The sequence below is a fragment of the Rhinolophus sinicus genome, linkage group LG10, assembly GCF_036562045.2.
Source record: "Rhinolophus sinicus isolate RSC01 linkage group LG10, ASM3656204v1, whole genome shotgun sequence".
NCBI lineage: Eukaryota > Metazoa > Chordata > Mammalia > Chiroptera > Rhinolophidae > Rhinolophus > Rhinolophus sinicus.
The window spans coordinates 86,264,259-86,290,764 of record NC_133759.1 but is presented as its reverse complement, the minus strand read 5'-3'; the positions used below and the strand labels follow the sequence as shown (position 1 = coordinate 86,290,764).

At 45.3% G+C, this 26,506-nt stretch overlaps 1 protein-coding gene and 1 long non-coding RNA gene across 2 annotated transcripts in view; both read right to left on the bottom strand.

Annotated features, from left to right (window-relative positions):
* LOC141567123 (uncharacterized) overlaps positions 1 to 22,057 on the bottom strand; it is a 71,861-nt gene extending 49,804 nt beyond the window's left edge. The window contains exons 1-3 of the long non-coding RNA XR_012489517.1: positions 21,980 to 22,057; positions 11,565 to 11,756; positions 9,070 to 9,120 (exon numbers count right to left, since the gene is read on the bottom strand). This is a non-coding gene — a long non-coding RNA (uncharacterized LOC141567123). The remainder of the gene's footprint in view (positions 1 to 9,069; positions 9,121 to 11,564; positions 11,757 to 21,979) is intronic.
* A 2,288-nt stretch (positions 22,058 to 24,345) lies between these two features.
* Positions 24,346 to 25,948, bottom strand: POU4F3 (POU class 4 homeobox 3). Its single transcript, XM_019739031.2, has 2 exons — positions 25,685 to 25,948; positions 24,346 to 25,370 (listed from the first exon to the last, which is right to left on the bottom strand). The coding sequence occupies exons 1-2, from the start codon at positions 25,802 to 25,804 to the stop codon at positions 24,474 to 24,476; spliced, it is 1,017 nt and encodes a 338-aa protein (XP_019594590.1). The 5' UTR covers positions 25,805 to 25,948; the 3' UTR covers positions 24,346 to 24,473.
* Positions 25,949 to 26,506: the final 558 nt, after the last annotated feature.

Genomic DNA, 26,506 nt, shown 5'->3' with positions numbered 1-26,506 from the left:
CAGTTATTACAGTGGCAAGCTGCTGATTACTTACCATCCCAATAGTGACAAAAGTCACAGCTCCCATAATATTCTGGGAGTCATTCCTCTATGCCCAACCTACAGCCCATGCCTTCAGCCTTTCCGACAATGTTCTAAGTAATTAATTTCCAGTATTAAATACCTCTGTGCTTCAAAATTCCTAGGGTGATTTCTGTTTACTCCACTGAACCTTTTTTCAAAGATAAGAAAATGTAGTCTTAAACAATATAAATAAATGTCCAAGATTATACAGCTAGTAAAATATACATCCAGAATTCTATACGTAATTAGACAAAAAAATGCTCCAGAATTTAGAAAAGCAAGAAAGAAAATTCACAGGCTATATTTCTAATGGATTTGACAAAGCAAAGTACTGCAAAGCCAAGTTCACATACACTCTCTTCCCACTTTTAAACCTATGAGTTGCACTTGTGATTGCGGTAAGTGCTTAACTTAATTGGTTTGCATCCATGCCGGGACCTCTGGGAGGCCACTTACATAACTCATCCACAGGAGTCTGTCTTGCCAATAAGTACTTGCAGAGGCCCTCACTCAACAGCCACATTAAATACAGGGCTCTATTCTCTGTAACTAGCTACTTACCTACCCTAATTCTTGGGGGTCAGAGGAACTAAGGGCAAAGGAATAATAGCAGCTGACACATATGAGCACTTGCCACATGCCAGGCATTGCTATTCTACTTCCCATTATTTTCTGGAGTAATCCTCACAACAACTCTGGGCGGCAACCATGATTATTATCCCCATCTTAAAGATCAGGACACTGAGGCCCACAGAGATGAACTGTGCCCTGTATGACCTGCCCAAGGTCATACAGCCAGGGAGTGGTAGAGTCTAGACACCCACCCAAGTGCTCTCTCATTATAATGCTATTCTGCCTCCTAGTAATACTGAGGATGCTTTGTTCAGTTTTATGTACCATGGTAAATTGCAGGAAATCCTCCCTGTAGTAGGGTCAGATATTAAATAAACCAACCAAAAAAAATTATGAATGATGGCTCCCTTGAGGATCAGCCCTCCTACACCTTGCCTCAGCCCACCCCAGCCCTCCCAGCGTGCAGCCTCTTCCAGGCCTTGTTGAGTTCGTGCTTCTGACGCTGTGAACAAGCCAGGCCAGGACATAATCACCCTCACTACAACACAACGTGGGGCTACATTCATTTGCTCCAACCTTTCTTGTCAACACGTTAAATCACCTCATGCACAATGGCTTCCCTTTCCAGGGGTATACAGGGCACAGACATGTATGGTTATAGCACAAGTCTGTGGGCGCAGAGAAAGAAATCAAAGATATTACTAGCAAATGGTTATACCTCACCCTCGGCAGTCTCATGAAAGTTTAAAATCAGAGTAAACACAGGCTCTCTAATTAGACAGCCCTCTCTCCTGCCCAGCGTTTCCACCAACTCCCATTTCTCCTAGAAATAGATCTTCATGAAGACGAGCATCTTTTTAAAATTCTGCGCTATGGAGAGCCAGACTAAGATGGTTCTGTCGAAATTACAAAACACTATACTTTCAAATAGCTGCTGAATTATTTAGTGACTTTACACTGTCCAAATGCTGGGCTCTTTGGGTAGACAATGTCTTGGTTTCCCTCCTATCTCTTTTGTTATGACATTCAGTAAATGGAGAGATATTGCTCTTCTTAATAATTTATAAAATAATAATCCACATTAAGGATCAAGCTCCTCTGATAGGTTTGGGGTTTCAAATAGGGTAGTGAAGAGAATGAGAAGCTCAAAACTCTCTCCTAGTTCAGTTAAGTGATTGGTCCTGGCATGTTCGAGCTGAACTTTTCAGTATTTGCTTTCTCTCATGACACTGTTTTCTCTTTCCTGTACCTTTGCCTTTACCTTATTGTGGTTTCTTGAACTGTACACTGTGTTTGCTATCACTTCTTGGCATCTATTTCATCGGGTCTTAGAGTAAAATATGTCCTTCTAGAAGCAGAAAGCATGGGACTGTGGTGTTTTTATTTTGTTTTGTTTTTTGTTGTTTTGTTTTGTTTTTGTCAAGCACCTAACATTTCAAAGTTTCCTATTTACTTTGGCAAAGTCATTTTTTGCTTCACCTGTTCCAGAAGGGAGGGAGGGAGGGCTTATTTAAGATGGACATGGGTTTGTGTGTGTGTTCTTTTCTCTCCAGGGTGCGCATACATGCCCTCTGTGTACAGTTCATTGCAAGGTTCCTGTGAATTCTGTGATGGCTATAGAAATTATTAAAAAGGACAGGTATCCACTTACCAGGACCAGAGAGTTCTAATAAGCTCTACAAACTCCTCAAGAGCAGGGATCCTGCCTTTTTTCTCATTGTTTCCCCAGTAGAGTTTAGTACAATACCTCGCACATCCATCCAGTAAATATTAACTCAGCACTTACAGTTCTCACTGAGGATACACAGATGAGTAAACCCTGGAGTATAAGTACATAAACACATATGACGTGCGATAAGTGCTATAAAAATGACATGGACACAGTGCTGGGGGAGATCAGAAGGAAAAGCTACCAACGGACTCTGCCCAGGGAAGACAGAAAAGTATCACAGAAGAGGTGGCATTTGAGTACGGACTTGAAGGATGAATGGCATTTTGCCAGGCAGAGGGAGCAGCCTGTGAAATTCATGGCAGCAACAAAGGGTATGACAAAATGAGGAAACCGTGACACTACTGCCTGTTGGGAGCAGAGAATCCACACAGAGTCTGAGTATGTGGAGTAGAGGCTGAGAAGATAAGTAAAGGAACGTGTATGGCACGCTGAAGACATCATGGGAGTGTTGGCCAGAGTGGGGATAAAGGGGCAGCCTCTCACGTGACTGCTGGGTACGTTCAAAGCATAACCTTTATGACAGCAAATTGGCAATATCGATCAAAAGTAACAAGCACACCCCCTTGACTCAGCAATGACACATCTAGTAATTTATCCTACAGATACTGTGAAATTCCCTATGTACAAGGTTACTCATTACAGGATTGCTCATAGAAGCAAAAGACTGGGGGGGAAAAACCTTAATTCCATCAACAGGGACTGGTTACATAAATTACAATATATCCCTAGAATGGACATATGGGGAGCGGTTAAAAAAAAAAAAAAAAGAGCACACTCCTTATGTACTGGCAGGGAATAAGCTCCAAGATATAGTAAGTGGAATACGAAAAGGATAGGACAGTGGAGTGTGCTTAATTGGCTATCATTTGGAGAAAAAAGAGCACACAAAAACACAGATACATAAATACGTATTTATACACAGAGACATACACATATATAAAAGCAGATATAGATGCCTATAATTAATGAAACTTCTCTGGAAAGATACACAAGAAATTGACAATAGTGCTGGGTGGATGAGAAGAGAAGAGGGGAATTTTCACTGTATACCACTTTCACCTCTTCAATTTTGAACCACGCAAATGTGCCACCTAGTCAAATAAATTGATCACAATTAAAACTGAAAAAGAAAGGTATGACATAATCAGATGTGTTTTTCAGGAAGGTGAGGACTGTGAGAAGCGAGAACCCAAGAGGAAAGAGACCAGAGGCAAGGAGACTAAAGCAGCTAGCTACGGCCCCCATCCAGCCGTGGCCAGGAGGCTGGGAAGCCCTGAATTCAGTGAAGTGAGCATGAGGGAAGGGTACAGATTTCAGGCATCATTTGGGAGTGATGTGACTGACCTACCTTATTTTGAGTATTTACTGTGTGCCAGGTACTTCATATGTATCGAGTCATTTAATTTCTCCTACCAGTATAAGAGATTTTATTCGCCCCACTTGACAGTTGAGAAAACTAAAGCTTCAGAGAAGTGAAGTGACTTATCGAGAGTCACACAGCTCGATTCAAACCCCTACCCCCATGCCACTCTGGGGGCTTTTGTAGCAGCACAGCAAGTGACTAGATCTGGGGGCAACTTGCTGTGAACAGAAAAAGAGAGGGACCTCAGAGAGCATGAAAGACTTTTGGCATCTCTCAAAGACCTCTGGAGCCCCTGAGGCCACGGGTGGCTTAGGAAAAGAGCCAACGCATGTTCCCTGGTCTGTGGGCTGGAATCAGGGGATCCTTGAGGGGCAGCTGTTTCCAACATCCTGACTCTGAAACATTGGGAGAAGCCTAGACCTCCCTAAGACCCACTGAAGCCAGAGGCTCCATAAGATACAGCTCCCTCCCAGCCCTCCCCAGGGGTTCAGCTCACTGGCTCTGGGGCCTGCTAGGGCAAGATGTGCCTCTCCCTCCCCAGCAGGAAGTGCTAGAAAGGGGTTCCCCAGGGTGCTGTTTAGCTGCACCAGGCTCCATATTTTCCTCTCCCATCTCCCTGCGGTATCAAGTGTGTGACTATTGATTTCCTCCCTGCATTTGTTTTCGTTATCCATTATTTATGGGATCATTTTCCATCCTTCGTGCATGAAGGCAAATTTTGTGTAAAAATCAATTGAGTGAGCGCTGCCGATGGCTTGTTGCGTTTTCTTGGCTTTCATCTCTGAAGCACCAGTTCTCAGGAGAAGCAGAGAAGGATATTAGGGAGCATGCCAGAATGGGAAAGGGAGGTGGGGGCCGGTGCAGGGTTCAGAAACCCGCCTTAAGACACCTAGCCTGTCCATCACTTTTGGTCCCTGGAGCATTCACAGTTTGTTGAACTCACCTGAAGTCCAGGTAAGGGAGCACTGTCTTCCTGCCCTGATCTAACCCCTGCTTCCCTTGCCCCTTGGCTGGGCTGCAGAAAGTCTAATGTTTCCTATAGATTATTTCAATGTAGAAATCCACAGGACTCTCCAGGATCAAGGTTTGGGGGCCTGCTCTCTAATGGTTTAACCTGAAGATCCCAAGGAAGTCACCCTGATGGATGTGATGTGGAGGAGTGGGGTGATTAAGGGCAGGGCTGACATTTAATATGAACATGAGTATATGAGCATTGCATATATATACTTATTTGAGCTTCAGCACACTTTGTGAGGTAGGAGAGGTGTAAAGGAAAGAATAGGGGGTTTGGTGTGAGAAAGTCCTAGTTAAAATCCCTACTTGGCCACTTTCTAGCTGTGTGCCCTTGGGTAAGATACTTAACCTCTGTGTGCCACAGTTTTCTCACTAATAAAATGGGGATAACATTAGTGCTAACCTCCAATGAGGTAAGCCTTTAAAAGTAGGTGACTGGCTCGGTAAGGACTCAATAAATAAAGGGTCCTCGGCTTCCATGTCACTTCTACAGGGAGCCCGTCCCTTTCAACCCCAGCTGAACTGGGTACTTCCAGCCCTGGCAATTCATTTCCATCATGTGTGTATCACAATTTGCCCCTCTCTAAATTACTGTGTACTGCCCATGACCCAGTTAAAATGGAAGTTCCATGAGGGCAGGCATCTTGTGTGTCCCTGTGCAGAGCCTAGTAGGGTGCCTGCATGGTACATAGTGGATACTCAATAAACATTACTTACTATTACTATTCATTACCTGCTCCAGGTAGGGGCAGCAAGGCAAAGCCATGGGACCTGCCCAAGGTCACAGAACTAGTAAGTGGCACAAGTGGCATTCACTCCCAAGTCTTTCTGACACCGAAGCCCATGCTCTTTCCACTCACCCCACTTTCAAGTTGCCATGAGGTCAAATTCGGGTTAATGTTCGACCAAACTGAACACTGGCAGCTGCTGCTCCCTGTGTCGCATCCTCTTCCCTTTTCCACCTACTTTTACAGTTTGGTGGTGGCCGAGATCTGGGGCTACCTTTCTTTTCTCTGGTGAGCAATCAGTCCTCAAAAGAATTTCCTCCTGCACATTCCAGGGCCCTGAAGCTGCCCCAGAGGCAGCCCACTCGAGCTCCCTGCTGGGTTCAGGACACATTTCTATAGGGCACAGTGCTATCAAAGGGACAGGTCTGCACAGGATGGGGAGGCACAGAAAGTCACTGACAACTAATTCAACTTCCAGCCCCTCTCTGGATCAGTGACTGCGTGATACAAAAGTCACACCATTCACATAACAAAAGATACTTTTATGCTCTCATCACTTAGGAAGTTCCAAGGCTTTTAGGAGCTCTATGCCAGAACCAGAATGAAGATCAAATTTCTTATTATAAATCACAGTGTCACAGTTGCATGGCCCAGTTCAGTAGCCACTAGCCACAGGTAACTTCTAAATTTAAATTAATTAACATTTCAGTTCCTTAGTCGCATTAGTCACATGGCAAGTGCTCAATGGCCACATGCAGCAGTGGCTGCCATATTAGACTGTGAAGATACAAAACATTTCTATAATTGCAGAAACTTTTATTGGACAGCACTTCCTTTCTAGAATCTTTCAATACTACTCAGCATTGTTACATCACTCACTATCCCAACCCAATTTTGTATTCCTCTTCCAGCAAACTCTGAGGAGTATGAGTATAGCCACTGGGGCCAAAGCCAATATTCTTTCTTTATCTTATCTCCTCACTAAAGTTCACCTCTCCTTCCTCCCACATTCTACCTCTCTTACACACACACACACACACACACACACACACACACACACACTCTACCACCACCAATTTCCACCTTTTGATTATACACAAGGATCCCGGGGTCTAAGGACCAGTGTAGAACCTTCCTGGGCCACACTGACATGGGAGCTTCCTCATTCTGGGCCACAGGCTCCCACTATCAAAAGAAGATTGGATTGGATTAGCTCAAATATCACAAATTGATGGTCTGTGAGCTAAATCTGGCCTGCATAGGTGTTTAGTTTGGCCTACCTGATTTTTTTTTTTTTTTTACTTTTAAGGAAAGAGACAAAAAGAGATCATCACATTTTAGAAATCTAGATTTCCAGCTTATCTTGAAAAATCATTAAGATTTGCTCACATTGGGATCATTGCCCACATGGCAGTCACTGGCTGATGCTGAGTAACTTCTGCTCCCTTTAGGCCCCTACTCTCGAGATCACCACGAGATGGGCACCCCTCTGTAGCCCTGTTTGTGGCTTGTTGTTCTTATTTACAAGACTTTCTGGAATTTGAGTCTGTTACTCTGTGAATTAGATCATCTCAAAAGTTTGATCAGTTACATTCCACCTACAATTTTAAATATGTGAGTGCTCTCTTCTCAGGGATAATGTGGTAGTTCTTTGGACTTAGGCGAGAACTAGGTAATCTATGGAACAATGAATAGGAATGAATTGGTTTTCAAGGACCCGTTCAGTCTCTGTGATTGGAAGCTTCAGTCTCTGTGATTGGAAGCTTCATCGGTTAGCAGGATTGAAGAGTCTGGGTCTGACCTTATATTTTTCTAAATTTGAGTATCTTTAAGCCTATGACATCCTCTTTGCAATGTAACACATACTTGGTCTCTAGAGGCTTGGTACTTAGATTTTTGAAGAGGTCACAGATCACTTTGAGAGTTTGCTAAAAGCTGTAGACTTAGTAAGGGTGGTAATATACAAATAAAGAGACATAATTTTGCATATAGTTTTAGAGGGTACAAAGTCTCCCTCCACTAAAGCACGTTCCCGGCTCTCCCAGAAATCCTCAGACCTTACTTTAGAATCTGGAGACTCCCATTTAAAGTAGGAGATTGGACCCAGGCCTCAGCTCCACTCTCTCCCAAAACCTAACCTTAAAATGACCATTCAGGGGTATTTAAAGCACGATCCTAGAGGCACAAAAAGAATGAGAAAAAAGACAATTAAAAAAAAAAATTGGGGCACTGGAAAGAAAACAGGTAAGAGGCAATTGGTTTACTAAAACTCAAGAAAGCTGAATCCTTGGTCAGCAGTGGGAAAAGCTGATAAGCAAACAGAAATGCACAGCAGATTCCCTAAGAGACTTGAGAAGTGATAGCAGTACACATCTCTGGAAGTGGGAGTGAAGGTGAGACTGCAAATGGGTGGCCTGACTGAGAGTTTGTTTAAGAAGAGGTTAGTATTATAATAGCTATATGCGGTATCAGACGGTTACTAAATTTATCGGGGTGATCACTTCATAAGTTATGTAAATGTCTAATCACTATGTTGTACACCTAAAGCTAATATAATATTGCATGTCAACTGTAACTGAAAATTAAATAATAAATAAGCAAATGAAGTGGTTAGACGCTCACATTACCTCACCCATTTGGCACAGGTAGGCAACTACCTCACCCAAACCTGGCAGAATAATGATCATTTATTCACTGAAAAATGTTTTTTGTTGTTTTTCTTAAGTCATTACATTTGGAACACCAACCATATAAAAAAACAAAGGAATTAAATAAGATTTTACGTTCTAAATGCCTTTTTCCTTTTCCTCCACTTAGCACCCTGAACATGGGCAGCCAGGTATATGTGCTCCAAGCAGAAAATGGAGAGATTCTTCTTTGGAAATCTAACCAGTCCAAGAAAGAAAACAAACAGACAGACAACAACAACAACAAACACTGCCATTGGGGAATTCCATGGAAACACCCCAACCCAGTCACTCTAATAGAAAAGGAAAGCAAAGCAGGCCAGCTCATGGGTACAGAGCTTCCATTAAACTTTGTACTTAACTAACCAATGTCTAATACAAGGCACAGAGACCAAAACTCATATTGAAATACATGCACTTTGAGGGAAACAAACTCTGAAGGAATAAGAAATTTAGTAATATTAGGGATATAACTCAGATATAACTAAAAAGATGGCATCCATGAAACAAACAAACAAACAAACCAGATTTCTTTTTCTTTAAAAAAAAAAAAAGATCTGTTAGAGTGTATAATTGGAGAAATGAAAAACTCAATAGAATGGTTGAAATATAAAATTTAGCAAGATGGTGTGGGCTTAGGAGGATGCTGAACTAGCTCGCTCCCATGAAGAAACTCAAATATACATGTACATAGAGAGCTATTAATCACTCCTGTGTGACAACTGAGGGCTGAATGAACAGCTTCTGACAACAAACTGCAGAAAGGGACCCAATAGAGGAGGTTAAGAAACCACAGGAACCCTAGGGGAGCTGGGGGACATCTCCGGGTCAGCAGGGCTGATGAGCTCCATTACAACCCCCTCCATTTCCACAGGGTGGGTGGGAGCTCTATGTGGGTGCTTGACCTACCTGCAAGTTCAGGGCAGTGCCTTCCCAGCCATATTGCCTGGAGCCTTTTGCCTGTGAACAAAGAGCAAGAAGGATGAACTGGGTGTCATAACAGGCCCTCTCCTCTGCTCGAGCCTAGTAGGCCAGTGCCCCAGGCGTCCTAAGCACCTGCGGGCTCTCAGCAGTTTGCCAAAACTATCCAACATTAAAGCCTACACAGAGGTCCCTTCCACACAACACCATGTCTCTACAACAAATGAGAGACTGTATAGAGAAGGCTGGGGAGCAGTGGGAGCTCTCCCGGGACTGCGAGAATTCTCCAGGGCCTAAGGCGCTGGTAAGGGCCACTGTCTACCTGCCCTTCCACTTTCATATGGTGTGCGGGCAGGAGCTCTATGCAGGTGCTCTGGCCTACCTGTAAGGTTGCTGCTGTGTGTTCCCCGTGTTCCCCACACATCCCGAGCCCATGTAGGTCCAGAACAAAGGGAGCAAGCAAGATCAACAGGGCTTTACTACGTGCACCTGGCCCCCTGCACCTGGAGACACTCAGCTAGGTGCCCGGATGCCATAGGCACCCATGGGGCTGCTACCAGCCTGCCAAACACAGTCAATACACACAGTCTACACAGAGGCTGCCACTACATAAGACTGCTTCTCCAAAACTGGGAGAGAGAGCTATTTTGTCTAATGCATATAAACAAACATGGGAAGTTAAACAAAATGAAGAGACAAAAGACTATCTCTCAAATGAAGAAACAAGAAAAATCTCCAGGGGAAAAAACCCTAAGGAAATGGAGATAAGTAATTTGCCTGATAAAGAATTCAAAGTATCTGTCATAAGGCTACTCACCAAACTTGAGAGTGGACTAGAAGAGCTGAGGGAGAATTTCAACAGAGTTAGAAAGCCTGAAGAATACAATAACTGAAATGAAAAACACATTCGAAGAAACCAACAGCAGATTAGCTAATACAGAAGCGCAGATCAGGAAATGGCTAAAAACTTTCCTAACCTGGGAAAGAAAACAGACATCCAGGTCCAGGAAGCACAGAAAGTTCCAAACAAGATGAACCCAAAGAGACCCACACCAAGACATATTGTAATTAAAATGGCAAAAGTTAAAGAGACAATCTTGAAGGAAGCAAGGGGAAAACAACAAATTATATGCAAAGGAAACCCCATAAAGCTCTCAGCTGATTTCTCAGCAGCAACTTTACAGGGCAGAAGGGCATGGCAGGACATCTTCAGAGTGTTAAAAGAAAGGACCTACAATCTAGAATAATTTACTCAGCAAGATTATCATTCAGAATTGAAGGAGAGAGAGAGTTTCCCAGACAAGCAAAAACTAACGGAGTTCAACACCATTAAACCAGCTTTATAAGAAAGTTAAATGGTCTTCTCTAAGCAGATAAGGAAAGACCATAACCAGAAATAAGAAAATACGAGAAAGAAAAAAAATCTCACAGGTAAAGAAAGTCAAATATTTAATAAATACAGCAAATTGGACATTTAAAAAGCTACTGCAAAGATCAAAAGAAAGAAGTATCAAACTCAACTCAAACTACAGTAAGTAGTTATATCCCTAAATGGGATATAAACTTAAACAGAAGATATTGATTCTGTGAAACTGAGGATTCAACCTGAAAGGGGATCCTAGGATAACAGCTGTCGGCAGGCCTAGAAAGCAACTAATTCAGCTTGAAGTAGGTCAGAAGGTTCCAAGAGAGGTTTCTTTAGAAAGATTAAATTAGATAGAACAATTTGTGTGTTTAAAAGTTGTGAGAGGAGATTTATTTAAACGGCGAGAGTCTGGGCTTATTAACAAACAGAAGGAACAAAACAAAGGGAAAAAGCAATCATTATTAATGCAAAGAAAAATAAAATATTATGCAGAAAGGAAAAGTAACATAGTACCTTACATGGCTCAGCAGTAAATGTTATTTAGAGTAAAATAGATGAACACTGAATATTGATCTAACCAAAATTAAGATTTAATTAGATCGGAATGGTGAGGGGATGGTAATTGGTGTCGGGCATGAGAGAACGCTAAATCCTCACCTCATTACAGGCAAGTGAATAGATAATGCCTACAACTGAACGATCAAGAGTTAGCAATATAAACATGGTATTTAGAGGTAGTGAGGTAAATAGCCAAAGAACCAACTAACAGGGTTGAAAGTGAATTGCCCTGGGGAATCAGGGGATGAGGGGAGTAGAACTGCATATAGTTCTTTATCATAACAAGTCTTGCTAAACTATTTGAGTCTTTAAACTTTGGACACATATAACTTTGATTTTTAAAATACGTTAAAAAGAAAAAGAAATCCTACTCTGACCCTTGGGAATAACATAGGCACTGACTACTTCCTATCTAAGCTTCTAGAACACAGTCTGTGTTCCCTCGTTGGCATCAAACCTCTCATCCTTCAGGAAAGAAGCAGCTCTTCTCATGCTCCCCTCCCCCATCCTATGAAACCATTTAAACTGGGTTTCAACTCTGAGGAGTCCAGCTACATACAGGCCAGCAGTTGGTTTGCTCTGGAGAAGATGTGTCCATCTCAACAGGTCATATACAGAGGAGGGCCATGTCAAGCTGGATCCATGCAATTGGTGACCCTGCAGCGACAGAAGGAGTGGCCCCAACAATGCAGTAATGCAGTATGGTCGCCAGGAACACACACCTTTCTCTCCAGTTGACTGTTACTTCCTCCTGTCATTTTTTAAAAAGAATCATAGTCAAGTTCCATAACTTGGTGCCAACCGATGTTAAGCTAAATCACAAGGCTTTGGAGGTACTGGCTTTCTTTTCTTTTCAGCTTCCATGACTTTTCTCTCTGAAGAGGAGAGGAGACGGGGAGGAGGAGAATGCTCGTAGTATTCATAGATTATACAGTATGCTAACAGAGATATTCAGAAAGGTTGGGACTGGCTCCCAAACACTACAGACAGCTAATGGTCAGGTTAACTTGGTCAGCATCTAACAAACAAATTGGTCCTGAGTCCCAGGAATGAGATGTCACTAGTCCCCAATTTGAGTGTGAGCTCCGTGAGGACATGTGCTGAGCAGGTCTGGGGCATCCTCCACACCTTGTGCACAGCCTGTTGCTGAGTAGTAGCGTAACAAACATGTGTTGAATTAACTCATTCTATTTCCAGACCTCAGTTACTTCTGGTGAAGCCAGGCATCTACACAGAAATCAAAAAGAAACCTCATTTCTCTTCAGTTCTTCCATCAACCTGAACTAGAAGATGAAAAATGAATAAATAAGCACAGTTCAGGATATTCATAATCATTTTTATAATTGTGTTTATTTTGTCTTGGGTCAAATGAAGATCTTTAGAGGCTTTAAACACTGAATACTTGGTGTTACTCCTTCCCCTGTATGAAATTAAAAATACAATCTCATAAAATACATGGGAGGAAGTCCAGCACAGTGCTGAACCTGACTACCAGCATGATTTTTTAAACACCAACTATTGAATTTGTCCAAAACATGGTTTTGTTATTTGGGGGTCTTTGCTTTGCAAGTGCTCGAAGCACATGTTTAATCTGCCTTTTGGTAATTGAGCCCTGGCTTAGAGCTTTCTCCACAGCCTGTTGCCTCTGGAACATGCAAGGGTCCAAATGAAAAACTTAAAAATAGTAACCCGTCCTCCCAAACAGTGACACTGTGATCAGGGAGGTGGAGCCAGGGTGGAAAAGAACGGAAGGAACAAAGGAAGGGAGAAGATTTTTGCTTTTTTTCATTTTTATTTTTATTTTTTTTCGTTTTTGGAGGAGGAGTTAAAAATGGGAGAGAAGATAAAACCATGTCAATAAGCAAAAGGCATCTGGGCCCTCCATCTAGTCCCTACTCACTCCGCAAAACCATGTTTAAATAACAACTCCCCAGTGGTGTCCCCTTTTCCCCTTGAAGTCTCAAGTGACCCTCTACACTAACACTACAGACAGTAGAGTGTTGAGTTCTTCTAATACACTAATTTGATAAACGAGCAGAGCCTAATGTTTTCATTATTATTATTTTCAAGTCTATATCTTGGTATTCCGAAGGGAAAATGCAAAGATAAAAATATTAAAATAATATTTATTTTCCATGCTCCTTTAAGGAAGTTGTAAATTTGGAGATGAGATAGTTTCTTTATATTTTTCACTGCAGCAGCCGCAACTCTCAGGTTGGAACGTCATCTCTTTCAAGCACATATCTGATGCTAAAATCACCCCCACTCCAGAGTCACTCACTAAAATCTCTGCTTCAATCCTCCAACATTAGGACTCATAGCACAGCCCACTGCTTGGACCATGTTGACGGCCAGAGCCTTCCTTTTTGTATGAAACTGAAATTTTTATCTCTGTGACTTTCATTTCCCATCTAGTTGTACCTCTTGGGCTTCACAGAACAAGAGTGAGACTTCTTTCACATAAAAGATTTCACCCCTAAAAACATAAGTCCACTTTCTTCTGCAGGAGCAAGCACAGCACAGTGCAAAGAGTACAGCTCTGGAGGCAGATAATCCTGGGTTTAACTCTGGTTCTACCATGTATTAGTTGTGTGAGCTTGGACAAGTTGTTTAATCTTCCTGATGCCTCACTTATAAAATATGGGGGGGGAAAGAAAAAATATATATATGTGTGTGTGTGTGTGTATTATGTGTGTATATATATATATATATATATATATATATATATATATATATATATATTTCACCTAGTACTGTGAAATAGGAACACCCCATACCTTCAAATTCTCTCCTTTCCTCCTTTCACATTTGGTGTGGTCAGGAGGATAACAAGCAAGGCTAGCTCATTCATAGATTCAATTTCAATTATTTGTTGAATTCCTACCATTCTAAAGTGATCAGCAGAGATGTTGCTTGTTTTACTGTTATTTGCCATTATTTACTAAATTGCTTTTAGGTCTAATTTTTGCCTGACAGTAAAAAGGTTGCCCTAGAATTTACTTTCCAAAGAGGCCACACGTGCCGATGGGCCACATATCAGTGCACAGGATGTAGCTGTAGCCAACGGTTCTGGGTGCTGCAACCACTGACTCCATGACAAGTAAACTAACATAGCAATGGTGGGGAGGGCAAAACAGGCACAGACATGTTGTGAAATGCAGTGCAAAATTTATGCCACTTTTAATGAAAAGAGAATTGAAAGAAATTTTGTGTTTCAGCCTATATACCCAAACTCCAATTTGGGGCACCTGGGTGGAGAAAAAGTGTAAGAAACATCTTCCTAAATCTGGGCAAGTAATCAGAGTCACATGGAGAGACTGTGAAAAATATAGATGCCTGGGCCCTAGAAATACAGCATCATATTCTCCAGCCAGAGGATCTCTGCTCATCTTCTAACGTTCCATGTGTTTAACGGTGATAATAGAATTTCAGTACATATTATTAAAACTCTTCTTTGTGATGGAGAAACCCTGTGACAGTCAAGAAAAGACTAATAAGAAATTATGAGTCTACTAATACAATTAGTAGACTAGATAGGCTATCCTACATGAAGCCATAAGCAATAGTAAAATACTATCAGAGAAAATGTCAAGTTAAAACATTAGGACAGGGGAATTGGATGAAAGTGATCAAAAGGTGCAAACTTCCAGTTATAAGAGAAATAAGACATGGGGGTGTAATGCACAACATGGTGACTAGAATTAACAATGCTGTATTGTATATTTAAACGTTACTAAGAGAGTAGACCTGAAAAGTTCTCACCACAGGAAAAAAAAATTGTACCTCTGTGAGGTGATGGATATTAATTAATCTTACTGTGGTAATCATTTGGCCATATACACAGAGGGTGCCAAAAAATATGTATACACATTTTAAGAAAGGAAAACACTATTAAAATTGTAATACTCAATGTATACCGATATGAAAAGATGAATACAAGTCACGTTTGACTTCTGCAATGACAAGAGATGCTCAAAGTGGTTACCATCAGCATCTAGACACTTCTGATTACGGCAAACTACTGCTTGACCAACGCTGACCATCTCTTAAAATATATATACCTTTTGGGCACCCCCGGCACATATATCAAATCATTATGTTGTACATCTTAAACTAATACAATGTTATATGTCAATTATATCATAATAAAAATGGGAGAAAAAAACTTCAGAACAGACAGAAGAAATTCTGGGAAGTTGGAGACAGAAGAGTTGAAAGTGGTCCGTGTTCTAATCATTCTAGCTGAGCAATGTGACCGGTAATGCAGAACCTCAAAAGCTGAGTGAACTTACGGCGACAAACATTAACCCAAGTCAGAACGGTAGAAATACGATGACCTGAGAGCAGAGAACAGGAGCTCTGCTCAGCATTCTCTTATCTGTGGATTCCAGCCAGAGCTGGGATCAGTTTGGGTGCTTAGTGCTACCCTGCTCAGCCCACAGTGAACCCCAGTCCCTCGGCTCCCCACTGGGTTGGACCTAATGATGAACTAACTGGCTTGGCTAAGCCAGGACTATTTAGTCAATAAAATGTTCTACTTTCATCTTGTCTCCTACACTCACTCTGACTTTAATTTTTAAACTTGCAAATTGTTGGTGTTTTTATTTTTTCATTAGGGGGTGGGGGTTGTGTTTCTGCCACATGGTTTTAGAAGCCTCAGTGCTGGGAACTCAGAAGACACCACACTTGGTAACCCCTTCTTCTATCTCCACTTCGATTACTCGACTATCTCTTTGAAAACAAAATAGAAAATAAAAGAAGCCCCCAAAAATATCAAATATAAGATATGCTAATGTCTATATACAGCTGGCAGTTTCAGAAGTCATCTTGTCCAACCCTCTCATTTTAATGATAGGAAAAGAGGGAGCCAGAACAGGGAAGTAAGTCTCCAGCTCAAAATCTCAATCCTAGTTGCTGGAAGGGCTGGTTAAAAAAAAAAAAATTAAAAAAATAAAATTTAAACCTAGATTTTGATCTCTGATGTAGTGCATTTTTTTACTCCACCACACTGTTTCTTAAGAGACTGACTATTGATCTGAAAAATAGTTTTGCCAAAGCTATTTGGAGACTTTATTAACATTTGGCTCAAGTCTTTATTTTTGTCTTTGGTAAAGTTCTTCCCAGTTTGCTAAACTGGTTTCAGTGCATGAGGGTATTTGACCATAAATTCAGATAGTCAAATGAAGAATAGCCTTTTAGATTACCTAGTCCAAAAGGTCTTAATGTGGCACCTACAAACTCACAGGTAGAACCCAAGGGATCCATAGTTGAACTTCAAGAAGTCAGCAAAAATTTTGAGTGTGCAGATGTGCATTTTTTCTGGGTTAGGAAAAGTAGTGGTCCTCAGATTCTCAGGGGAGTCCAGAATCCTCACCAAATTGAACTACTATCTAATTCAATTTCCTCAAGTTAGAGTTGGGGAACTCAGCACTGTAGGTGACTACAGTTGCCAAGGTCACATACAGAGTAAGGCCTGGAACTCAGATCTCCAGGTTCTTTCCACTGTACTATGTGGCCTGTACTCTGTATGCTGACCAGAGATGATTCCCATTGTCTGAATTATCTCTCTTCCCATTCAAGCTTTCACTACTAAAGGAATTCATTGAGAGAGTACGCAGGACTCCATACAAATCAATCCCACCCCCGGAACAATGTCTCCCTGTACATCTCACAGCAGTCACTCAGGATCACCACCTTGAAATTCTGTCACAGATAGAATTGACGTTCTAAGGATCTCATCTCCAGTACATGTAAGACTCAGCTGGAGTTTCTGCAGTCAGGTGTTCGATACTCAGTCCTAGGTAGGTTATGGAAATAATGTTGTCAGTGTCTTCTGCAGTCCCATCATAGCTGTGTACACCAAGAAAAACTCATCTTACTGGAGAAATGGGTTCATTTAGAGGAAGTAAAAGAGTGAAGGGAGATTTTTAACAGAATCTAATAAAACCAAATGCTAAACGAACTGAAGTATCCAATGCATAAAGGTACTTCCATTATAAGTATAGTGTCTAATTCCATAGTAATAACAGATAGGTTGCCTTAAATTATATTTGGAAGGAGATGGGATAGAACTCAAATCAACCTAAAAACACTCTGAAGGCAGTTTTTGTGGTGTCTGCACCTCCAAATTGATTTTTGGTTAAAAAAATGAATCAGGATATTCAACTGCCCCTTCAATTTATATTTCTATATTATTGATTTTATATGAAACATCCTAGGGTTCTTGGTGTGAGAAGATTATTCAAGAGGGTTATAGCTCTAGTTCTCTAATATCATAGCAAGAAGTTAACGCGCAATTACTAAAGATGACAAGTCAAGAAATGGCAACCAATAAAATATCTCTGAAGTATACACAAAAGTTGATCATGTTATTTGCCTTCAACAAAGGGAACTGGGCAACTTGGGTCAAGGATAGGAGAAAGACTTTTCACTGCAAATCTGGTTCTTTTAAATCTGAATCATGTAGTATTTAATCAAAATATTAAGAAATAAACCTTGAATTTTAAAAAGAGAGATAGTTCCAAATATACACTATTTAGACATGTAATTAACTTCTAAAAGAAACAGCTGAAAGTGGCTGAGGGTAGGGGGTTGGTCAATTTGCCTTTCTGTATTCAATTTTTAACTATATGCATGAATTACTTTGACAAAATATAAAACTAATTTTTAAAAAAGAAAATCACCTCCAACCAACTTGTTTTACAGGTAAGAAACAAGTTTCCTGGGGCTGTGAGGGTGGGAGAAACTAGTGAGAAAGCATAAATACACACTCAGGTTGCTGTGCCTCAGGCCAGAGCTTTCCTTAACATGGACCAAGAAACTTCCTGCGACTGGTGTCTAAATGCCTTCTAATTATTGTTATTATTATTAGATTAAGACATTTTTAGAATATTTGAATAAAATGGACCTCTCCTCATTCTGATCTTCTGTGCTAATAATTGTACCCTTTTTTATTCATTCAATTACAAGCAAATTGACAGGAGACATTTATATGAGGCAGCTTAAACCCCAGCTAATGGAGTGCCTAATGACTAATTGATCAGATCCCAACCCAGAGAGCAGCTCTGAGTGGCCTAAAGGAATTTATGCAATTAGTTTAGGTTTGGTAGAAATTGAGTGCATATGAAAGTAAGCTTTTTATGGTCTTGATTTATGAGAGCTGGACATTAGCTATATCTGCCAAGAGGTGAGCCGCCTAGCACGCCCCAGGCACTGGGGGCCTCTGCCCCAAGAAGGGATGTTGGGTTTTGGAGTTGGGCTGATGTGTGTGTGTGGGGGGGGGGGGGGGGGGAGATAAGTAAAGAGAGAAATTGGGATTGAGAGTGGGATTCCACCAGAAACCTCTTGAAATTATGGTGGTTCCCCCTCCTGATGTAAATAAATCAAAGTAAAGACAATATTAAATCCTAAATTTAGGATTGAAAGATGTCCCATAAAAGTCTGATTTTCCCAGGATGAACACTAGGATTTGTGTGTGTGAAATCCTAACACTTAAACTCAAAAAAAGAGAAAGAGAGAGATCTGTTTCGGTACCAGTTTGCCTCCAGCGCCAGGCTAGGCAGGGCAGAGCGGAGGGAGGGCAGAGAACTGACGTCTTAGGGAGACAAGTGCTCCACGCGCTGGCGACTGGACGAGTGGGGAGGACTCCCGGGGAAGAACCTGGGCCTGGCCGCCCATCCCTCTCTCCCTCCGCAAAGCTCCTCCCAAAGTCCAGAGAGCTCCGGGAGCCGGAAAGCAGCAGAGGGGAAGCCCTCGCGGGAGGCGCTGGGCGGAGCCAGGCGAACCCTGACCCCGCAGGGGAGCCCTGGCAGCCCCGCGGGTGCGGAAGCGCCGTCGGGAGGGGCGGAGGGAAACCTGACCTGATCGGAAAAGAGCGATCGAAGGAGAGACTAATTTGTCCGCCGGGGTCCTCGCTGGCTCCATCTGCCCGCCGGGGCGGGGTTACCGCCGGGGCTCCCGCAGCTCCGCGGAAGAGGGGAAGGAGGGAAGAGGGCTTTCTGAACGCCCCGGGGACGCCACCAACCTCGCTCCTGCACTTTGGGGTCCGAGTTTCGCGCCTGCGAGCTTGGAGGGAAGCTAAGAGCGGGTTGCGTGGGAGATGAGTAAACAGACGGACATAGATACAGAGGAACAGAGACGTGGGAGGCGGCGCGGAGCGCCGAGGGAGAGACCCGCGGAGACGGAGCGCGAGTGCAGGGCCCGAAACCCGGCGAGGACGGCGGTATCCTTGGATTCCACCACTTCCTCTGCACTGGCGGCTTCTCCTGCCAAATCCCACGCGCCTGCTGCGCGCCCACCCCAGGCGTCCCCCCAGCCCTGCCCCTGCCAGGGTTGTGTCTCACTTGGGGATGGATGAGGCCAAAACAACAACAACAACAAAAGAGTTTTGCCAGATCTCCCCACCAAACTGCTGAGTTCACTACTTGCCCTGGGCAAGTTACATAAACACTCTGTACCTCCAAGTTCTCATCTGTAAAATGGAGTTTAAAATGGTGTCCGCTCGTAGTGTTGTTTAAGGATGAATAAATTAATGCACATAAAGTGCTTGGAACAGTACCTGGCATACAGGAAGCCCTCAGTACGTGTTAGATACCATTATTATTCATTTATCCCACACGTTTGTGAAATACTCTATGAGGCCGTGCACTGAGTTCAAGGATGCAGGGGGTACTGGGCAGACATGGTACTTACTCGCCCCGAGCGCATTTACTGATAAACAGGGTGTTATCAAGGAATAAGAGGATTAAGAAAGAAATAAAACGGTATAGTGTGACAGCATGACGAGGGAAAAGAGCAATTTTAGGTAGAAGGAGCCAGCTAAGTCGCTCTGTCCCTCTCTTGGCCTCAGTCTCTCCTGTAAAATGAGAAGCTTTTAGGCGCTCTGCCCTCGAGCTGACGAACTCGGACCTGGGGCCCAAAGGTGGGAAGGACGAGCCAGAGACCGCATCACTCGAGTCTCCTCTCTGCCCACCGGAGCCCCGCCCCTCGAAGGGAGCGCTGAGCTGAATCTCCAACCACGACAGCTGCTTGGTGCTCACCGGGATTCTGCTGGGGAGAAGGCTCCAATTCCAGGAGCCGCGGATTAGGGTCAAGCTTCTCAGAGGGCCCTATGTATTCGTACCATGGACTCCTGGAGAGCAAATTTATTGTCCCTTCCACAGTTGGGATGCACAGTTAGCAAAGAGATTTCTTTGATGCCTTTCTGGCTTGCCCTGACAGTAGGCACTGCTTTTTTTATGAATGAATAGACTGGCTCACGGAAGGAAAATGTTGATCCCACATGACTCCAAGCCCCGAATTTGACCCTGCAACACTACCTCTTACTTTTCTGTGTATAAATAATGTTTTGAAGAGACTAAGTATCTTCAGGTGCTGGGCTTATGTGATTTTATTTAATCAGAGCAATCCTGAAAGATAGTCTTTGTTCCCATTTTACAGATGAGGGCACTGAGGCTCAGAGTGGTAAAGTCAGTTACTCAAGTAAGAGATGGAGTGGGTATTCTACCCCAGGTCTGTCCACTCCAAACTTGGAGCTGTTTCCATCTCAGCAGGAAAGTAAGAGAACTCAAGCTCCAACGCAGGGTCAAGAGAAAAGTCAGGCACACTCAGCAGGGCAGAGGTCACCCCCTGATCCTCCGCTCTGATTCCTCCTCTAGGTACCAAGGGCTCATGTCACAGAGCACCCCTTCTGTACTTATGATCACCACTGAGTGGGGCAAGGCCCCTTCTAATTTAAACAGGAAGGAAACTGGCTGCCTTGGAATAGAAGCTTGAGATACACACCACTTCGACCCTGATACCACCTCGGGAGAGACTTGTCTATTCTTGATGGTCTATGTTCTCCCCTACACCCCTAGAATCCAGAGAGGATCGCTGGAGAAGGGGTCTTTTCATTTCTCATTCATTCATCCAACAGACATCTATTGTCTGCCACTCTGGGCCAGACCTTGAGCTGGGAAATGGGCTTGAAACAGTGAACAAAACTGACACTACCTTAGACACAGAGAGAATAAGCTCCTAACCAGAGATCACACAGCTCAGATTCAGGAAGGACAGGATTCCTGCCTCCAAGTTCTGCCAGCCAGGGCTTCAACCACACTGCCTTGTATGTGCTTGGCTCATTGGGGGTCAGGCCCTCCTTCCAGCCACACAGGTGTGTTGATGCCTTCCTCCTGGTCCACAGATGACTCTCAAAGTCCCACCTTGAGAAGCAGATGCAACTTTCCATACAAACAGCCCTGCACACTGGCCTCACTTTGTCTTTGGTAGGGTTTAAAGAAACTCCCAGCTGGACCTTGGACAGAGAATGTTGCAAGTTGTTGGGATTTAGGAAAGTATTATCTGCTATAGAGTGATTTTGATAACTCTTAAAAATATTTTTGTGAGGTTTAACAGCCATCATCAGAGGCTTGGAGAAGTGGCATGACTTGCCCAAGGTCACACGTTAGGAAATGACCCATCAAGATGCACACCAGGCCTAAGTAAACCCCAAACCAGCTAGTACACCCCCCCTCCACTACCCTCTAGGGGTCTGTGCCTCCAACAGACGACTGGCAAAGGCGACTGCACAATTCTGGAGAAACCACAGCTCCCGTTGCTTCCTGAGCGAGCCCAAGTAGACAAGCTGCGGCGCCGGTCCGGCGCACTCAGGGGGTGGGAGAGGGTGGAGTGCGTCCTGGACCCGGCCGCAGCTCCCGCCCGCCGGTAGAAACTGGTCAAAACACTCCTGTGCGATGGCGATCCCAGGCGCCTGGACCCGACCAGGCACAGAGGCGCGGGTCCCATTCCTAACCCAGCCCGGATGGTTCTGACGTAATGTTCCAATCGGGAGACGCATCACACCCTCTCCAAAAATGTCTCCCAAACTTTTCGGTTATTAGTTAAAAAAATAAATAACAGCAGGGAACTTTTCGAAAAGGAGATGGAGGCGGATATCGGGTTCTTTCCAGGGCCAGAAAAGCCGAAGGCTCTTACCTGCAGGAAATCTCGCAGCCCGCAAAGGCGCGTCTGTCTGGAGCGCTTCGCTTCGTCGCGGGACGCTCACGGCCGCCTCCTCTGCAGCCCGGCTGGGCTCCGGCCCTGTGTTTTATACCACTATAGGCAATTAATATTGCATCAGCCGTATTTTAAATTTTCAAAACCCACAATATAATGTAATGGCATAAGGGCATTTATTATTAAAGGACACCCGATGGAGAGGGAGGTGGAGGAATCGCTGGGGCTATTTCGCAAGGCGGGGGTGAAGGGCTGAGGCTCGGGGTTGAGGGTGATCCCCAGGTTTGCGTTTGCAATGGGGGTGGGGGCCGCACCGCGCGGAGGGGAGACCCTCTCTGTTCCGAATTTCGGGCTGGAGGTCTAATGACCCATAGCTCTTTGATGACACAGTGGGGAAATGTGCAGACGACTCCTGAACTTGGAGCATTAATTTTTTAAATCATGAAGGTGTTTCTGCGGCTCACAAATTAAAACGTTTCCTCCCCTTTTAGAGGGAGTGGAAGAGAGAGAAGGCACTAGCATCTGTTGAGCACCTACTATGTACAGGGCACTAAGCTAAGATCTTTGCAGCGGACATCTCTTTTAGCGCTCCACGGAGAAGCCGAGATAGACCACAGAGTGAGTAACCTCCTGGGTGACAATTCCAAATCAATTTCTGAAGAGACTCCAAGGGGTCCCAACGGACTCCGTCCCGACACGGAACACTTTCCTCCCACTTTGCAGCCATTCCTTCACTTCCTATATAGCCATTGAATCTATTAACATGTTTCTTATTAGCCCAACCACTACCAGACGCCTTAAATAAACAGTCTTACTTAGTCCCCACAATAACCTTGTGAGGTAGGTATCAGCATCTTCATCCAGCAGACAAACAATGGAGGCTAAGAGAAGAAACTGGCTTCAGGGTGGCTCAGCCAATGAGTGGAGGCACTGGGGCTCTCGTATAGCAGTCAGGCTTCAAAATTTGCGATCTGAGTCACGTTGAGCAAACAGAGGTTGATAGATTCTCTTGCGGGGACGTATGGAGGGAAGTGACTTGAAACCCTGAGGTCCGTCAACCTGTGGCCGGATCTCAACAGGGTGGGAGGATGAAGCACCAGGGAAGAGGAAAAAGGAGAGGGGATGACCAGAGACTGGCCTACCGGAAGTGACAGCCCAGCTCTTCTGGGTTCTCACTTTTAAACCCTTTCTAAAACTAATACGCTTAGCCTCGGAGAAAGAAAAACACTGTGAATCGGGTTGAAAAATAAAGCATTTATTTTAGAAGTTAATTCAAGGGGTAAAGAGAGAAGAAAACTTAATATTTTATTTGTATTTACTCGGAGAACGAAACCAAAGGTCACACAGCAACACGCAAATTACATGAAGCAACGAAAGGTAAAATGTGATGGGTCTAGAAGGAGTGGAATGAGAAGGATCCAGGCCGGCGGTCTGGCCCTTCTTTCCACTCACAACTATAAGTGAACCTCCACCGAAAAACACCCATATAAGCGGAATGGAAAGACGTAAAGTTAAATAAATAATAGAAAACAACAATGCTAACAATAATAAAAGCGCAACGAGGTTAGACGTGTTGGAAGAACTTGCATATGATTCGGAGAAGTTACAATTGCTTTCCAGCAGCCGCCTCTACACTGCGCTGGGAGTCTAGCTGGAGAAGCGAGCTGGGGTGAGAGAGTCCTCAGTCCATCCGGAACACTACCAATCCCCCGCTCTCCAGCAGGCCGGAATTACCCCTCCAACGCCAGCAGGTCGTGGAGGATGGGTCCGAGCAGGCGTTCACAGCTGCTTGCAAGCAGCTAAGCGATCCCAGTCTGTGGGCCCTTTTCAGGAGCCCGACACATGCGGAGAACAGCTCAGAGGCCGCAATGCCCCGCACACTTTCCCTGAACCTAATCCATGCTACCTTAGAGAATTTACAGCAAACCAAAGAATGAGATGGATAAAATTTAGTTGGGGAAGAGAATATAAGGCTATCCTTTGGAAACATACATGGTTTTATATATTCTAAATAAATCTCCAGTACATGGTTGTGCCCAGTTAAACTTTGCATTATTATGTATTACTTCCTTCCTATCCCCCTCATCCCTTGCCCGATCGCGCTTAGCAAAGTGGCGCCTTTACCCCCGAGTTGTGTGGTCGAGCCAATTCACTATCCCCTGCGTTTGGGCTCCTGCCCTGAGGTCTTGCTGTCCAAGGCGCAAGGGCGAGTTTCAGCACCACGGACAGCACAAGACCCTCCAGGCCTGCACTTTCGTGAATTTTTTCTTAGCGTCAAAACTTTTCGGGTGGGAATAGAACGGAAAAAAGAGAAAGAGAAGGCTGGGAGGCAACCAGGCGGGATAAAGGGGAAAGTCTGTGGCTTTGGGGGAAGAGAGCCTGACCTGCCAGGAAACATCTTGGAGTCCCCCATAACCGTCCCGCCGGGACGTACACTCAACTTTCCTGGCCCCCGACGCTGCGCCCACAGCAGTCAGTGGACAGCCGAGTACTTCATTCGTTTCTGTTTCTGTCTCTGGTTGCAGAACCAGACCCTCACCACGTTCTTTTTAAGGTCCAGTTTCTCCGCGATGGCCGCGATCTTCTCCGATGAGGGCCGCGGCTGAATAGCGAAGTAGGCCTCGAGTGAGCGCTTCTCCGGTGCAGCGATGGACGTGCGTTTGCGCTTCCGCTCACTGCCGTTGAAGAGCTCCGGCTTGCTGTTTTTCTCTCGATAGGCGGCCTCGGCTTCCTCCAGCCAGGCCTGGAGCACTGGCTTGAGTGCGATCATGTTGTTGTGCGACAGCGTGAGAGACTCGAACCTGCAGATGGTGCTCTGGCTGAGCGAGCCCACGCCCGGGATCTTAAGGTTGGCTAGAGCCGCGCCCACGTCCGCCTGGGTCACCCCCAGCTTGATGCGCCGCTGCTTGAAGCGCTCCGCGAAGGCCTCGAGCTCTCGTGGGTCCGACTCCACGTCACTGAGGCATGCAGGCATGGCGCTGTGAGGCGCCACGGCGTGTGGGTGACTCATGCCCATGGCCTGGTGCAGGTGACCCATGGCGCCCAGGTGGTGCGGGTGGATCTGTGCCGGCATCACCGAGTGCTCCGGGGCGCCCAAGCCGCTCACGCTCAGCGTGGGCGAGATGTGCTCTAGCAGGTCGCCCTCGAGGCCCTGGTGCACCGCGTGGTGCGGGTGCGAGGTGAGCGCGGCCGGGTGGGAGATGGGCACGGTGGACGAAGTGGACGTGCAGGGCACGCTGCTCATGGTATGGTAGGTGGCGTCGGGCTTGAAAGGATGGTTCTTGCCGTGGGAGACAATATCCACCGCCGCCAGAGCTTCGGCGCGTGCCAGCAGGCTCTCATCAAAGCTTCCAAATATATTACCCTGCAGCTGCAAGCGAGAAGGCGCACAGCATGGTCAGTGGGGAATACTGTCAACTCAGGATTAAAACACATTTTCAAGCAACCGAGATGCCTCTCCTCAAAGCCCAGGTCATAAAAATTAATACGGAGACAGAAGCTCTGCTGGAACAGACGTGTGGATCAGACACATGAATGAGAGAGAGGGCGCGCCGGGAGAGAGCGCAGGGGAGACCAGGAGAGGCGTTCAACAGCGGCGATTGTTCTGGGCGACATGAAAAAAACATGAAGCAAGTGCCTGTCAAAAAATGTGCCTTAGAGCGGTAATTATGCTCCACTACGTACCTGCGGGGCTGGGAGACAGACTCGGCGCATGGCCTCGGAGCCGGAGTGCAGGCTGGAGAATTTGGGTTCTTGAAGCACCGGGTGCATGCCGAAAGGCTGCTTGGCGTTCATGGCCATCATCTTCGCGCGCCTGGCTGGGAGGCAGCGAGGGACATGGACCAGGCTCGTCTCGCTCGCTCGCCGCGCTCCAAGTGAGTGCCGCTCAGCGCCCGCGCTCCCCTCGCCCTCTCTCTTGCTGCCTCCCCTCTCCCCCACCTGCTTCTTCACTCATCTTACAAGCAGCCTGCCAGGAAGGGCCCGGGCGCGCGCAGGCGTGCTCACGCGCCCAGGACTCGCAGGGGCCGCCCGGGAGGCTAGGACAGGCAGCAGCTCTAGGCGCGCCGCTCTGCGCCCGCCACTGCTGCCCCCGCCTCGGCATTTATACCCGGCTCCGCCGGGCCTCTCTCGGTCTGCCCCGCCCCGCCTGGCTCCAGCCTCGCCGACCTTCCGGATTCTTTCTTCTTCGTGGACTTCGCCCTCACGCCAAAGTCCCAAACCTCTCCGTCCTGTCCCAACTCGCACTGCCCAGACCTCAGGGCAGCCCCGGGCTGAGTGGGGTCCGGGAGCTGACCCTACTCCCACCCTCCACCGCACACACACACACACACACACACACACACACACACACTCCTTGGCGGACCCGCTGCCGCCAAACTGTCCATTTCCAGGGCGCTGCTGGCCCCACGCCCGAGCCGTCCACCAGAGTCCGGCCACGCAGCGCAGCGAGGAGGCGCCTCCAAGCACCCAGACGGGCTCCAGGGAGGGTGAGGGGGTGCCAGAATG

Coding starts and splice junctions, on each gene's coding strand:
- POU4F3 (XM_019739031.2), bottom strand. CDS start 25,804: ATGATGGCCATGAACGCCAAGCAGCCTTTCGGCATGCACCCGGTGCTT. Junction 25,371..25,684: donor TCTGTCTCCCAGCCCCGCAG/GTACGTAGTGGA, acceptor TCTCGCTTGCAG/CTGCAGGGTAATATATTTGG.